The sequence below is a fragment of the Hippocampus guttulatus genome, chromosome 15 (genome assembly GCF_054856545.1).
Source record: "Hippocampus guttulatus isolate MCC_2025c chromosome 15, RoL_Hgut_1.0, whole genome shotgun sequence".
NCBI lineage: Eukaryota > Metazoa > Chordata > Actinopteri > Syngnathiformes > Syngnathidae > Hippocampus > Hippocampus guttulatus.
This window is the reverse complement of record NC_141275.1, coordinates 8,000,590-8,017,176: the sequence shown is the minus strand read 5'-3', so window position 1 is coordinate 8,017,176 and position 16,587 is coordinate 8,000,590. Positions and strand designations below refer to the sequence as shown.

The following is a 16,587-nucleotide window of genomic DNA, read 5'->3' as shown; positions in this document are numbered from 1 at the left end:
ACAACCACACGCCTGACCTTGTGTGACATGTGCTTTTTTTTGTACAATACTCCCAAAATGTACATTCAAGTTATGTACACATCGTCAGTACAATTCTAATCCACTAGATGGCTTTAAAATACCGTGGTATGCAGCTGAAAGCAAATTGGCTCGGAACAGCATGGCTTATCACTGACAGTAAAGTTTTGTTTTCATTTTAATGGTGTTACAGTGTGCTGCCGGTATGTCGCTATATCAACAGAGGCTGACATTCTCAGCTCAGTTGCCACTTCCGTTTGAGAATGTCCTGTTTCAAGCATCACAATGGCTAGGCACTATTGATCCATTGTTAGGTGTCGTCTTGGTCATGATGTCCAAATTTGAACATCATGTTTAGAACGACTGTTTAAACACTAGCTCGAACTGAACCAGGACATTTTTTGGTGGATTCAAGGATCAAACGCCTGTTGTGAATTTTGCTGTTAAGATCCTCATTAGAGAACAGCAACTTGTGCAAAAAGTATTGAAACATTTAAGAGTTGGACATGTGCATTTGAGCCTCGTCCTGAAATTTCACCTGAAAACCAAATACCTGTATCCCTAACATTTTGTGAGTCGTGCGTATGCACATTACCAATAACAATGTATATTTATCAGTCAAGTAAACCAGTTCTTTACAGATGTATTATTTTTATAAAGGTAAAATTGTACTTAATGTTGTGGCTGGTGATTGGACAAACTGGTGTTGTCTCCATGTAGAGGACAAATGAAAGACATTAGTTTATTCAGTGCCTCTGTCAGTTTTATATAGTGAGTGCACAGTTGGAAAAGTTAGGTAATCGATTTCAGTCCCAAGCCCTTTGTGTTGATCCTGTAGTCCTGGAATGGTGGCTGCTTGTTAACCGTAGTCATTCTCCTCTCCCCTTACATAGAACCCACGAGACCTCCCAGAAATGTAAAAGTTTTGCGCTGACGGCCAAACTTGGCTATTGACCTGTTTGCCACGTTTCCGAGTCAGTGGACATGTTCTCTCTTTATGTAGCCCCGTTCAGTCAAGGAGAAAATTCACACAACAGCACATGCACTGAGGTTTTTTTTTTTTTGGTTTTTTTTTGCAGTTCAATTTTACTCTTGGTGGACGACATGACCTCTTGGCGCCAAGAACTGCAATTTTGTGTCACGCTTTGAATATTACATCCTAACATGAAAGATAGGCACAACAACATGTATGCACTTCCAAAACAGACACAATTATTACTAAAATCCACATTCACATTTTCAAATCGGCTATATTTGTACATGCCAAATTAACATAATGGCAGCCGTGGTTGTGTTTTTATTACATGATTTGCCCAGAGACAGCCACATACTTGAATGTCTTTATGTTATTAGTCTTTACTTTATTTGTGAAAACAGGCAAAAATAAAAAGTGTCCTGAGTTTGTCTATGAGTGCATAGTGTTGCTCTGCTACGTCAAAAATAATGTAAACGTGTACAGGTGACAAGTGATCAATTGTCCTCGCAACTTTGGCAGTTTTGATAATGACGGTCTAAGATGTGCATTTTACAATGTGTGATTTTTTTTAATGACAAAAACAAAAACACACATAAATAGGGAGGTGTTATTAAAATGAAAAATAAATAGTGATATTGTTGTTTTAGGTGGACAATGAATAATCCCCACAAATTTATCTGTGATGGCGAGAGATTCAAATCAGCTAAAAAAAACAAACAGTGGAGTACTCAACCCCCCTTTGAACCCAGTTGACCTGAGCATTTTTCATGAGACATCATTCAATATTCATCAGATTCTTGCTCGGATCCAGATTCTACAGTGATATTTTGACAAACAATCCCACAGACACACTCGAACATTGTGTAGAAAGACGTTCCAGAAGAATGGAAGCTTCCGCTGCAAGCAACGCGACTAACTTAAAAGGTTAATCATGAACCAGTGTTTGTGATTTCAGCATGAGGTTTACATTTCATTGATTTGTTGACATTGTCATTGACATGTACAAAACAGTTTTGAACATTCGGAGATGTTTATCGTTATAGAGGGACGGATTTTTCAAACACACCATTTTGAATATTTTGAAATCCATCTGAAGATACGTGAACATTTTTCAGTGAAACAGTCTGATCGTTTCTGGACTTGGCATCGGTGCTATTAGCAGACCCTGCACTAGTCCCTTGGCTACACAGTTGGTCCTGATCAAATTCATTTGAGCTCGAACTTGCTGTCAGTAGCTTTTGACTTGACATGCCGGCAGCTGGGATCTGATAGGGACTCATTCGCAACCACGGCAAAGAGCTGTGAAAAGAGCGGTTTCTTAGAAACGCTGATGTTGCGGAACCGGTTGGGAGAGCTGAAGTCATTGCAGCCGGTGATGTCAAGTAGCTCCATGGGTATGAAAGCAATCCTCCAAAAGGTGGTAGGGACAGTGCCTGGTTATAGAAACAAAAGTTAAATAAGCGTTTTAATAACTCCTTATGACAAAAAAATTATTGTTCAATGAGAGTGTCATCTTAACTTTTAGAATCTCATTAGTTATTCTTTCACTTGATTAGAGTGAAGATGGATTAACGTGCTAATTTTGACATCCAATACATAGGAATGGAAATACAATGCTCACTCTGCCGGAAATAATAATTCAACTATGAGGTGTGTCAAAAGAGTTCTCGGACTGGTGTAACAAAATATACATTTTAAATCCAAACCACAAGATTTTCCATTGAAGTTATTCCCCTGCAGTCGAATACGATTTTCCAGCCTTCTATGCCACCCTTTCATGCTCTCCCGAAAGGATTCTTCCAGGATTCTCCACGACACTGTCGTCATGGCCATCTTGACCTTATCTGTGTCTTTAAAATGCCAAATATGTACATTGTTCATTATTTCATGTGAGTTTAAAGGTGTAAAGTACTGGCTGACGAGAGTATGAACTCAGAAAAAGATAAATCTAAAAACTTGGAAGGTTGAGTTTCTGAGATATATTTGACGATTATTCGCATTGCTTTCAAGTATTTTGGCGGAGCTGATCAATGGAGAATCAAGTGATTTTGATCTTAAAATACAATGTGTGCTTAAATGGTACACGGAGGGACCCGACATGAACTCACCTGTGGCATCAACACATGCTGTGACAGGTGAAACATGAACGGAGATGGCGAGGAGATGTTTTGAGAAAAGACACCGCCGTGTTCTGCGTCATTGAATCCTGAGAAAGAGGAAAACAGATGTCCCATAGATGTAGAGTGAATAGCCTCTGTCTTCATTGACAACTGGCCCTGGTGAAACAGCAAAGGCGGTCCAAGCTCAAGACACCGTTGGCTGTTTGAGAGAGCCGCAATCTGACGATGTCCAGTATTGAGCGATGACGAGCTCTGTGTTTCCAATAACATAGGGTGTGTGCCATCTTTGATTTTACTCCTGTTGCTTTGTGAGGAATCACTCTCCGTGGAAAACTTCTTACTCAACATTGCTGGTTCTTTCTTGTCACTCTTCACCATCGGTCGAGATGAAGATTCAGTTTGAGAACCACCGGCTTCTCCATCATCCTCACCTTGTAGATCAATATCTGAATCACTTCCGGTGTTGTTGTCATCTGTTGAGAGTGACTGGGAGTAAAACAGTTGCGGGAACATTTTTGCCTTGGTTGATTTAATAACAGCTTTGTTACAATATGGCAACTCGGTGAAAGTACTCGACCAAATATTTGGAGGAAAAAACAAAACAGGACAATGTGATTAAATTCACGGCGCCAGACTTAGAGCTGACTCTTACTATTTGGAGTCCTTCATATTGAATCGTACTTGTTGGGAGCTACGTTTCAACAAATTCTCTCTTTGTCTTGTGTTCTTTATATTGCTGGCCCCAGCAACTGAATCATTCATGTTCCTGCAAACGCGCTTGTTGACACCCTGCCAGACTCACACTGCACACAATTTCTTCCGCTATCATCCCTCATGTGGAAGTGGCACATATCCAATAAAGGAAATACACGTGACTGTACAAAACAAACCACACCACACCTATCAATGAGGGAAAACATGAAGAAATCATTTTAACTAAGTTATACGACGAAGGATAACGGAATAATTTCAGATTTTCAGATTTGTCATATTAGTACATTAATTTAAAAAACTCATTCAGTACCAGCCAATTCTGGACCAAGTCTGAAAAGACGTTTAAAAACGTCTTTGGGAGTGAATTAGTAAAAAGAACATGTAGCCTGCCCTATAGCAGTCCATATTTACACAATCGTCAAAAAAAATGCACTGACGTAATTTTGGGGGATGGGTGTGAGGCGGGGGGGGGGGGGGGGGTGGCCTCTTGAGATTTACACAGTACCCAAAATCAACAACTGAAGGATGTGACTTCAATGACTAATTTATGTCTTCCGTGCAATTCATATAAATTAATTAGGGTGAAGCAAGTTTGTGTTTATAACACATTAGCATGTTGTGAAAAGACTCATACAACCACAACCCGATAAGAAACAAAATAGTTATTGTGTCACCTTGACAGTTTGGCATGGATGTCAAAGCCCATGATTGCTGAGGAGAGTGAAACGGGTCACTGGTTCTGGGCTGTTCCCATGAGTCATCCGAATCAGCACAATATGCTTTGTTCTCATCCGGTGGAGAGATGTTTAAAGGATTATTCCTGTCGATCATGAATTTAGATGAATGAGATCTCCACGAAGACAACCACAGGGTTTTGCACTTACAAGTAGGCCTACCTCTTTTCTCGTCTTCCGTTTCCCGTGTCCCTGAATCCTTTGGCAAATGGGTTGTTGTCAATTTTGAGCTGCGTAATCTTGCAAAACACATGACAAGTTGCAAGTTATTCATTTGAAATAGTTTCAACCAGAACATGCAGAACAGCTTGGATGATGACACCCTCAACGTGTGGCCTGGTTGATTTGGTCCAACCTCAGAACCGTGCATTCTGGATATCTTGCAATAATGCAAAATTGTATTCAGTGTGTCTGAAGGTACCTTCTCATTTTGATATGCGGTGACGGCAATAAATTCAGTCTCCGGGAAAACATAGGTCAAGAATGTGCTGTATGGAAGTTTCATGATGTCGTTGGCTCTCACAATATGAAATCTGGGCTGGTATTTATGCATTGAATTCAAAATTGTCTAAAAAAAAAAAAGAAGGAGAGAATCAAATTAGAAACAAAAAAAACAAACTCGTTCGACGCTGACATTTTCAAAGTGATTTCAGACATGTGACTACTTACAAATCCATGTTTATCCGATATATTGTTAGTGAGTTTCAGTTTATGGAATGCAACGGGCTTGCTCATCCACTGTTCTCCCTTGGACGGACTGTCAGGATGAATGTACATGCGTTTTGGCATTTCTGGGTCTGCTTTTCCGGCGACGATCCAGCGGGAATTGTGAAACTTGTAACGAAAGTCATCAACGGTGACAATGTCCATTAGTAGGATATATTTGGATGCTTTATCAAGTCCATCAACATTGACTTTGAAAGGTGGGAACATCCTCCTGTAAGAGATGATGAGTAGAAACAGTATTTTTTTTTCATTAGAAACGATTTCTCCCATGCATAAAAGAAGAAACTAAATTGTGCTGTTAGGAACTACAGGGGACCCCTAAGCTCAATAATAATTTTAAAATCACATGGAAAAAGATTTTAATTCCCTAGCTTTCAACCGAGCATGTGATCCATGTCATTTTTTCATCATCCTGTCTGTCCTCACTTGTTTTGGTTGTTTCCGTTTCTCACATTTTATGTAACGCCTTTTATTCCTGTTATACAACACTCTTTTGGATGGTTGTTGTAAAAGTGTTCTGTAAGTAGAAGTGGTTCATTGATTGATTGATTTATTGAGTTGTTGATTGATAACTGACCAGCTACAACATGACTATGCGTGTGAGCAATGAAAAAAGAATATCATGGATGGATTGACAAAATGTTTCCAATCGTGGTTGTAGTTGTACAAGACTGCAGCACTATTTTTAGACTCGTATGAAAATGAAACCAAATTATTCCAAACAGAAAAATGCAATGAATGTGTTCAAACGATTAAATTGATATTCACGCCATAAATAAATCCCTGTTCTCATCACTAAATCTCACGGATTCATCGCTTAACTTCTTCGCACAAGCACTCACCGTCCTGATTTAGTAATAACCATCTCGGTTCCCATTTTGTGAAACTCGTTCCATAAATCCTGGGATTCCAGAGTGACTTTGGGGTCGTCACCCAACCCGTCCCCGGGTTGCAGGTTCTTCAAAGAGCGCAACTGGGCCGCTTGGTGCTGCCGGCTCAGTGCTGCGTGCAGCCCCGTCTCGGAGCAGCCCACCTGCTGGAGCTCAACCTCGGATCGCGACGCCACGGCCGGGACACGCGGCGTGGGAGGAAAGGAGACTTGCGCGGTGGAGAGAAAGGCTGGCAAGGGCAAGGTACCCGGTCGCTGCGCTTGGAAAGGATAATAAGCCATGGCATCAAAGTGGGCAATAACGGTTCAACCCACCTGCCCGAGACGCACGCTGCCTCATATCTCCCAAAAGTGGAGTTGTCTTTTTTGGTGTGTGTGAGGGGAAAAGTATCCAAAAGTGCATAAATTCCAAGAAGTTGTTTAAAAAAAGAAAACCTCCAAAGAATCTCCAGTTAGGACAGAACAGTTGACCAAACACTGAACAAGCTCCAGAAACTCAAGTTCTGCGTTTCAGCTGTCAGTGCAACCAGGGGCGGAGTTTAACTGCCCTGACTGGAGACACTTCTAAGACTTTTGAGGCTTGAGAAATGTTTTATTCATGATGAATGTGACTAACATTTTTGTCCCCCACCTCCAAAATGCTTATCCACACACACTTGGAAGTTATAGAAAGCCATTTTGAGCTTTTATTTTTTTTTACGATGAGGTGCTAGATGCAGGCTTCTATTATGCTTTTTGTCATCTCAAGTACGACAATTTTGCAAGTTGTAAAATGACTAGGACGACTTACTAGTAACGCCCCCCCCCCCACTGCCCTTTTCCTACATTCTGACATTTCTGCACAGTTGAATGAATAGGGCAGGGGTCTCAAACTCAGGTCCTGGAGGGCCGCTGTACTGCATGTTTTCCAAGTCTCCCTGTTGCACTACACCTGATTCAAATGAACAGGTTCAATGTCAGGCTTCCGCAGAGCTTGCTGATGATCTGATCATTTGAATCAGGTGTGTTGCAACAGGGAGACTTGGAAAACATGCAGGGCAGCGGCCCTCCAGGACCGGAGTGCGAGACCCCTGGAATAGGGCATAACAGAAGAGAAACTACTGTGCATGTTTCTAGAGTGAGGCAAAACTCTTCACTAGTTGACATCCACAGGTCAATGACACTTGTAGAAACAAACAAAATGTGAAGTAGTTTAATTTTATAACTGAAATGTAGTAACACATGATCTCAAAACTTTTAATTTAATAGAAAAGAACAGAATCAATGTTGCATATACTTTACAACTTTCCTCACAATGGTCATCATACACGGCAGAAAAAGCACTTGTACTAAAAAGTTTCCGATTGGTGCATTCTAGTCGTTCTACTCACGCATTTTATCATTAAGAATTAAAATCAGAAACACCTTTCAGGTTATAGCAGTCTGTAAAACTATCTCAACACAATGTCTGGCTGTGGGTTGTGTTTGCTGACAATGTGTCTCCAAAGTGTCTGCGAACTGAAGCAGCAATATCCCTTCGAGACTCATGATGGATTTTAATGCAGTACCGCCTGAGGGATCGAATGTCACAGCCATTCAGTGTCTCTTATTCACAGGGATTCATATAATGAATTTGAATAAATGTTTTAATGATATTGTGGATTGTGTGGTGACAATAATAATGCAAGTCAAAGTTCCCACGATTAAGTAAAGGCTAATACATTCGGTTTAGGCTATGTGATTAAAACATACACAATGCTTACATTAACATGTGCAGTGTGGTGTAAGTGCATATGTGTGCTGTTACATCAACGTGGTGCATACATGGAGTGGTGTGTGGAAATATCCACCAAACCAAAAGTCCAGACTTGACTGCACTATGGAGACTCCAGGGATGGGGATTGTATCATCATTATAACTTTATGACGACCAAAAGATATGGAGAGTGAAGGAAGGCAAAATCTCAGTGGGATCAGAGCGCTATAACAGATGAGCGTCATTCCGTAGAGGGTTCTAAAACTGGAATAAACCATCTTTACCCTCTGATATACAGCTTCAACCTCACTATTTTTCCAAGAAAAAAAAACATGGACGCAGCTAAGAAGATGAGTTATCACTTGTCAACTGAAGCAACACATACACTTATTCAAACAATTGGTAGACATGCACAATCTAAAAAGATCCATGACGAGTGCACGTAAAAGAAAGTCTGCCTTCAAGAATGCAGTAAATTAATACTTGTGTTTTGAATGACACTGTCAGAGCAGTCTGAGCGGTAAAATGATGAAATTACAGTATAGTAGTACTGTTGTCTGTGTCTCTTCCTTGACAAACGCTCCGCTTGTCTGATTCCAAATCGGTGCTGTTAAATGGTGAAATGAGTTTTTTGCGCCTGGCAGCTGTTTTATTGCAGCCAAACAGAAAACAGCAGTTCATCTTTTTTTTTATTTTTTAATGTTGCCTATCAAATTTGTCTATTCAAAGACTCGATAATTGCTGGAACGGATCACGGCCGCGGCTGTGCCCAGAGGTGCATGACATCATCGGAAAACTCTCTCGATTCATCAGTAAGCAGTTTACTTCCTGCTTTCTGAAAGCTTATGAACAGATGGGAGGTGCCACTATGACTTTGGGATATGGATAAGTTGCAGTGATAGTGACTTAAAAAGAAAAAGAAAAAAAAGTTTATATGCCGGTAGTCCAGTGGTTAGCACGTCGGCTTCACAGTGCAGAGGTACCGGGTTCGATTCCAGCTCCGGCCTCCCTGTGTGGAGTTTGCATGTTCTCCCCGGGCCTGCGTGGGTTTTCTCCGGGTGCTCCGGTTTCCTCCCACATTCCAAAAACATGCATGGCAGGTTGATTGGAAGCTCTAAATTGTCCCTAGGTGTGAGTGTGGGCGTGGATGGTTGTTCGTCTCTGTGTGCCCTGCGATTGGCTGGCAACTGATTCAGGGTGTCCCCCGCCTACTGCCCGGAGACGGCTGGGATAGGCTCCAGCACCCCCCGCGACCCTAGTGAGGATCAAGCGGTTCGGAAAATGGATGGATGGATGGATGTCAAAATGAATGCAGTTAAAATGTGACATACAGTAATAAATGGATAGTTACTGCTGCCCTCTACTTCGGCGCAGCAACCCACAGCTTTGAGCATTGTGTGTTTTAGTCGCCTTTTGTTTACTGGTAAGGGGTTATGCAATAAAGAAAAAAAAATTGTGGTTGGCTGTGGCACAGGCCTCGGCAAAACTGAACATTTATGCTATGCTTTTCCTATGTTTCCAAGAAAAACAACAGTAAGCTCATGCCAAAATAAGTCGTCAAGTTTTAAAAATCCTAACAAAGTCCACCCCCAATTCATTGTCATTGTCCCCACAGTGAAAAAATCACCATGATTCTAAAAGAAGTGCAACACTGAGAGGAGTCCCAGAAGTGGACCCTTCACTGTGCTCAGTTAAAAATGCATGTTTAAAGTCTATTTTTGTCGGGGCTGTGTCAAGAAATTCACACACACTGACGGAACAGAATTTGTTCTACATGAAACACTGGCGTAGTCTTTCTATCATTTATCACATCTGTCACATTAACCTGATAATCGCTGACACCAAGGCAAGAATGAAGCGATCAGATGGTTTCAAAGGTATGTTTAGGTTGAGGTCATAAATGTGTAAATCCGGCCCATGTGTTCATTGTACTCCAAAACCATAGTATGAGAATATTCTCTTTGAAGCCTTACGTGTAGTCAAATTACAGTATATCCACACTCTAGGCTATGAATGAATGATGGCAAAGGATAACCACAAAGAAGAACATGCCGGCGGCAGGAGCAAAAGCTCGGTACGACAAACCCAATTCAATCGTCAACCGTATGCCAATTATGTATTTTCTAGCACTCTACTGCACCGGCCATCATTTGCTTATAAATGGCATTACAGGTTTTGACCCAAAAGTTGGTGAAGACAGGATGCATCTTTGGATATCACGAACGTGATTTCATGTTTTAATTCCCCGTTTGTGCTCATGGCGCTTTAATAATGTCTGAGATTTCATCTAAAACTCATGATACAAAGTCAGCTAATTTGGAAGAGAGGGACATATTGTTATTTGCGCAGAAGCTAGAACCATATAGTTTGAATTAAATCGAATGAAGCCCTAACAGGACTTCAATTTCAAACAGCTTTAAAATCTAATAAAATACTTTGTATTTGTGACAATGGAATGCGTGTTCTGTAGGTGCATCATTTAGAGCCTGAAACAATTCCTATTGCATCCGAATTAATTGACAGCTGGACTGATTTATTATTAAATGCATGCATCAGCTATTTATAAGAAGCACCGAGTGTCTAATATAAAAAAATAAAATACAGCAAACTAAAAGATGTCACGCTTGAGAACATTACTGTTCCGAGGCATTAGGTTAGGGAATTAATTCCCCTTGCCTTTCTAAGCCTCCCATCCCTGCGGTGTTACTCGGATCGAGACGTGTTGGGAATTCCCATAGTCTGCCAGCAGAAGGCTTTCAGGGCCCTCACTTATCTTTAGCGAGCCCAACTACACCCCGAAGATTTTTGGACGTTTCATCGGCGAAGAGTCACACGAAATATGCAACGCCACAATATGCTGTCATGCTTGATCGATGTTTTATTTAAACACATGGCTTTATAAATTGATTCTCCCCTCACGATGTAAACTTGCCTAAGTGACACATGTTTAATCATTTACCAGAATGTAACTCGCACAAACTTTAAAAAACACTGAGAAGGAGTTCACAACACTTTGGTGAATACTGTACTTAAAATATCCTCGCTCCAGTGGTTTGTTCCAACCGAGCAGATTTTCCTGGACCTTGTAAAGTCTTTGTTCCCCTTATGTTTCTAGTTTGGGAGCACTAAATGTAAAATCCTCCATAGCTATGCAGAAATCTGGCCTAAGTGTGGGGAGATGCTTAAGTTATAGTCTTTTAGTCGCCTAACATATCCAGAATTTCCACGGATTCAACGGACATGGCATGTGATGATTCCAGTGAGGCCATAGTGAGCCCAACAGGAAAATTACATTCATCTGCAGTATATCCACATCCGCACTAAAATGTCACGGGTTCCTCCTTGGCATCTTCCTTCTCAATCTGATTTATTTATTTTTTTGTGGAAATCGGTTACTATATGTGGTTTGTGTGATCCTGTTAAGTAAATCAGGCACAGGCTAAAAGTGATGACAGCGGTAAAGCAGAAGAACAGATACATGGATAAAAAAATAAAAAGAACTGGCAAAAGTAGAAGCGCTAAATCAATTCCTGCTTTTGGTAAAAGTAAAACTGGATCAACTATGGTGTACTTTTAGGGACAAAAGTAAAAACAAATGTTTACTGGTAATGATACACATACCCCTTTTGATAACAAAAAAAAAAGTTTCCTTCTTCTTATTGAAAAAGGCCATAGATGGGAAATATTTTCCGTCTCCAAATCTGTTGCTCTTTTTCATGAATGCTCTCTCGTTCACAATCCTCCATGTCACTGCTGTTCTCTGTATTTTTTTCTACCTTACAAGATCCCCATCAATCAACCAAGATCTCGTCTTCTGTTGATGTTACCTCGACGTATGTTTTTTTTTAACGTTATGCCATCACCCGCAGTGGTCGAAAATATGTTTTTTAAAAAAAACGTTTTAGCTCCAGATAGCAGTTTTCAAATGTATTACAAACACAAGAAGTCATCGGAAATTGAAATACTCAAGTAGAAGTGCAGATTCAACTTAATGACTGTAATTAAGTACGATATGTCTTTTTCATTATTGCCCAACACTGCGAACCAAGAAACAAAACAAAATGTCCAACTACCCGTGTTCCCTCTTAGAATTAAAAGGATCACAGTTCTGTGGACATAATGGAGTGCGGGGACAATCTGATCAAAATATATCTATTTTTTTTTTTGGAGAGTACTGTACAACCATCTGGTTAATCGGATCAGTCGTCAGATCTTTTATAAAAACACAGGTGTCAATTTGGGAATCCAGCTGGATAACACTTGGATCACAGCAATGGCCCTCCATGACATTTCAATCCAGGATTCACAGGTTTGGTCAGAGTAAGCGCATTAGAAACTACTGTCGGTTGAGATGGAACAAGACTGCGGCTGAGGATTAATAGTCACTTCCTGCCGCGATTGCGCATGGCGGTAGACCAGCCATAGCACAACTAAGATGTCGGGGCAAATGCGATGTACTTTTTCTGGAGGTCACTTAATCCTTGGAAAGTCTCAATTTTAGCATATCAATGAAACGTTTTATGTACTCCCCCCCCCAAACTTGTAAACATCTTGTTTTATGTTCAGGAGCTTTAGTTTACAAGCCCCGTTTCTTTTTATCCGTTGTCGGCAGAGCTTTAATTAAACATGGTACTCAAGTGACCAATAAAACATGCACAATTCTGCGAAACGAATCCGGGGTATATCAAGTAGATGTACAGTACCTTAAACCATTTCCTTCACTGCTGGCCTATCTGTTTGAAGCGATTTACAGGCATATAAGGATCTTAACCTGAAGAACCCTTTAAATCCAATCCCAAAATGAGATCTTTAGGTCACAGCTCCCATTCCACGATGATTTAATTACATAATAGAATTTTTAAAAGCATCATGCGTCCAAATTTTCATCACGATCAACATTTCGACTCGGCACTCCATAACCAAAGCTATCCTTCCTTGACAGCAAGTCGTGCCCCACCAGAGAAGTTGATAAATCTCCAGCTAAGGAGGAAAACAATAAGATTACTGCTTCTTGGAAAGCCAAATGTCCCTTCAGGAGCTGGTGATTTTGAAAGATGATGTTGGTTTCAAATTTTTAAAAAATTATAATGATAAAAATAAATCACTGACAGTCATCGTTCCCATTATTAGTATGTTTGGCAATCGACATGTAGTCCAATGTATACTTAAGTATTTATTGTATATCTGCCCTTTCTTACATATAGTTGAGTGACAACACCAAAGAATACAAAATAAATTCTGAATTAAGCAAGACATTATGAGATTCACACATGTTATAAATGTGTAGCCTGAGAGTGGTTTCATTTCTTCAAATAAATGTCCTAACTTCTGTATAGCAAGCATTGGGATATTAAAAGCTTGATTCACAGCCAACAGAGACATCAAGAGGGAACCCTGACCTCCGGAGCGTTAATTCAGTTAATTTATTACACTGATCCAAAGCCTAGATCATGTCATGAGCGCACATTTTCCACACCTGACCATATTTGTCGAGATCTTATACTGCTCTGGCAGAATTATTTATTATTTATCAGTGTGTTTCATTTGGATGAGTGTATTCATGCATACACTCGTTGTGTGTTTATCATTGGAATTATAGTCGGCCGGGGTGTAGAAATCCTCTGCACTAAAACAAGCTGTCAAGGAGGCTACTGAGTATCTGCCCTGTGGGTTAAAGGGAGGGTGGTGACTCTTGTGAAAATACCATAAATTAGTAACTCTTAAATTCACATGAATGAATTATACTGTAAATGTCTGAGTGATAATGGCCAAAGAGTACAGAGAGAGGCATTAAGCATGGAGTCAGAATCCATGACCCAGCACCGTGGGAAGCCTTTGGTGCCCAACAAGTTCCCTTTATTTGTTACTATTATCACAATCAGCAATCGCAGAATGCACATAAATGTGGGTCCTTTGAAGTCGGAGATAAATGAGTCAAAATAACAGCTGACAAGAGAATCACAAAACTATGTGAGAAAATCTTTTACAAGTGTGAAAAAAAAGCAATTACTTTCAATTGCATTTGATCAGGGTGCATGAAATCGAGAAGACCGTTTCGATAACATCGCTGATCTGCAGGGGAGGGAAACAAGGTCACGTCATCTCCCATTATCCTGAGAGGTCTTCCTCCTTTTAGTACTTACTCCACAGCCTCCCAAGAGTTTCAGACGACAGACCATTAAAACCCCGTTGAAACACCACTGATACTGTCAGAAAGAGGGCAACAGACGTGAGGAGAAACGGAGGCTCCACATAAAGATGTAGGGGAGATGGGAAGTGGGAAGCTGCGCATAAATGTTGATTTGATAGGTCGAGTGAGAGTGGTAGTCTAAAGCAGGTGGGAATTAAGTTATGGGGGGAGGAAAGAAAACATTAAGTGTTAAAGTAACTCCCACTTGGTTGGCTGTAGATGCATATTTGTTGGGAATATGAGCAGAAGGGTCGAGAGACAAGTGGGAGACACTAGTGATGATGTGTCTGCTAATGCAAAGTGACAGTGTATGCAGCAAGAGTGGGTAGTTGCGTGCGAGGTAGGTCAGCAGATGTTGGGCTGACAGTCAATGAAATATTTAGGGCCAGACACCGCTATCATCACGGTGTAATCTTTGTCCGTATGTTTGCAATGGGTGCAAATGGTAAACATTTCAAAACAATTTGAAGACAAGGTTTAAAAACACCAGCAGATGCCGTATCCTCACTTTTTACCCAAAAAGCTGTATTAGAATTTCTTTAGATCCACTGCAATAATCTTGAACAAGGACTTCAGGGATGCAGCGGCGTCAGTAAAAGGAATTAAAATAAATAAATACATAAAAAAACGAGACGAACTTCAGCTTTGTTTAGGCCGGGCTTGGCTATCGGTGAGAGCAGTCTAGGGCGACTACAAAATTCCATTAAAGTGGCTAATTTGTTTAAAGGTGCTCTCCCACCCCCTTAAATTCAAAATTAAGGGAGAAGAAGCGCACCATTTACGCGTTAACGTTGGGTTGAGTGTAATGCTTGAACGTATAACTCCGCCCTTACCATACTGCATACGTGTATATGTGGACAAGCCACTTTAATGAACTCATACTCGGAACAATAAAAATGAAAAAAGATAGCATTTAGTATAGTAGAAGGTTCCACTCATACACACAAGAAAGGTGACAGCACATTTAAAACAGTGACGTCGAGATGGGACCCTTTTAATCAATGGACACTACTGCCACCTACTGGTACAAAACATCATTGCAAGTGCCCAGCAGGATATGAATACTGTATATCTGTTTAGCGCTACATCAAATGCACGAAAGCTACAACTGTAAAATGGAAACTTTATTACAACACAGATAGTATATATCCAGTCACCTTTGAAGAATGTACCTCATACAGTTTGTCCTGAGAAGTGGCGGTGATATAAAACCAAAGTGTTGCAATAGTCAAAACACAGCACGTCCATTAACATCCATTAGTTCTGGAAACTTCATAACACAGAATAGATCTGAGCATGCCAGACGTCTGGAAAACAGATTACTTTGCATAATAATGTACTGTACAAACTACTATTGCATAATGATGTACTGTACAAAATAAACTAATTGCCCGCAACTGTGGTGAGGACTCCACGTCACAAGCTTTTGTCGTATGAGCTTGGTGCGGAAAATTGAAGGCTCACGATAAATAATATTAAGCTTAAGCACAGGTCAAAGTATCTGGGAAATTCTTAAATACACGGATCCCTCATATGAAAAGCACCAACTTCTTTGTGCTAAGGCAACAATTCTTGTAACAAAAAAGGCAAAGGAATCAACTGCAACAGTAACTCAGCTGCCACATCAAGTTAGACACGATGGGTACTCATTCCGACCGAGTACCATAGAGGGGTGGATTAATATGCAAATCGTTTTGCAAATCTCCTCCAAATGTACAGAAGAGGTCACTGAAAATCATGAGCGCATAGTAAATCGTTTAAATAGCTTATATGCACCGATCAAAAAAAATTGGGGACGATGGCAAGACACTGGTGTAAAGCACAAGCACGTGATGACAAATTTTGCAGGATTTCTTTTGAAAGGTAATGGATTTGGTTGGAAACTGGCCTTTTTGAGGCACCACCCCACACGCTTCCCACAATAAAATTGGGGAAAGCTGTGGGATATGAATAAATATGGTGTTTCCAGTACTTATTGTTGGTTATAGTCTAAACCAGGGGTGTCAATTAGATCCGAAAGGTGTAGAGGAGAAAAAACCCCCAAAACATTTGTGTGTCTTTGTACATGTTAGCAATATATTTTTGTGTTAATGTACACTGCACCCTAATCATCCTATCAGTCTCATTTCCCCCAAAAAATATTTTAAAAATAAAATAAAATAAAGTAGGTAAATCTTTAACCGACCGGGGCGCGTGACCGACGGTCCAAAAGGTTTGGGCACCCCTGGTCTAAACCACAGCCACTGAACACATGACAATGCTCGACTTTTTCTGGTTGTCTTCCAAATTCTCATGCGATTGTGGTCGGGACACGGATGGTATTGATAACAACGTGAAAGCTTGTTTTGTCACTTAGTTCGCCAGGAATGACCTGCAAATGGACTTGCTATTTAAATGCTGAGGAATATTCATTAGTTTCTGGTCAAACCATCAGAAATTCACTAAAAGGCCTTGTGGGGAAGCGCTACTGAACAGAGTCCTGTTGC

At 40.5% G+C, this 16,587-nt stretch overlaps 1 protein-coding gene across 3 annotated transcripts; it reads right to left on the bottom strand.

Moving 5' to 3' along the window:
* Positions 1 to 1,248: 1,248 nt before the first annotated feature.
* LOC147193655 (T-box transcription factor TBX2b-like) lies at positions 1,249 to 6,709 on the bottom strand. Of its 3 annotated transcripts, XM_086131780.1 has the most exons (8): positions 6,131 to 6,709; positions 5,232 to 5,499; positions 4,984 to 5,130; positions 4,725 to 4,801; positions 4,503 to 4,648; positions 3,456 to 3,587; positions 3,103 to 3,200; positions 1,249 to 2,427 (listed from the first exon to the last, which is right to left on the bottom strand). In XM_086131780.1, exons 1-8 carry the CDS (start codon positions 6,457 to 6,459, stop codon positions 2,032 to 2,034), a joined length of 1,593 nt encoding a protein of 530 aa, XP_085987906.1. In that variant the 5' UTR covers positions 6,460 to 6,709; the 3' UTR covers positions 1,249 to 2,031. The 3 variants fall into 3 exon arrangements, with proteins under 3 accessions (XP_085987906.1, XP_085987905.1, XP_085987907.1); XM_086131779.1 differs by having other exon boundaries at positions 3,103 to 3,587; XM_086131781.1 differs by lacking the exon at positions 1,249 to 2,427 and adding an exon at positions 2,539 to 2,844 and having other exon boundaries at positions 3,103 to 3,587.
* Between the last annotated feature and the right edge of the window lie 9,878 nt (positions 6,710 to 16,587).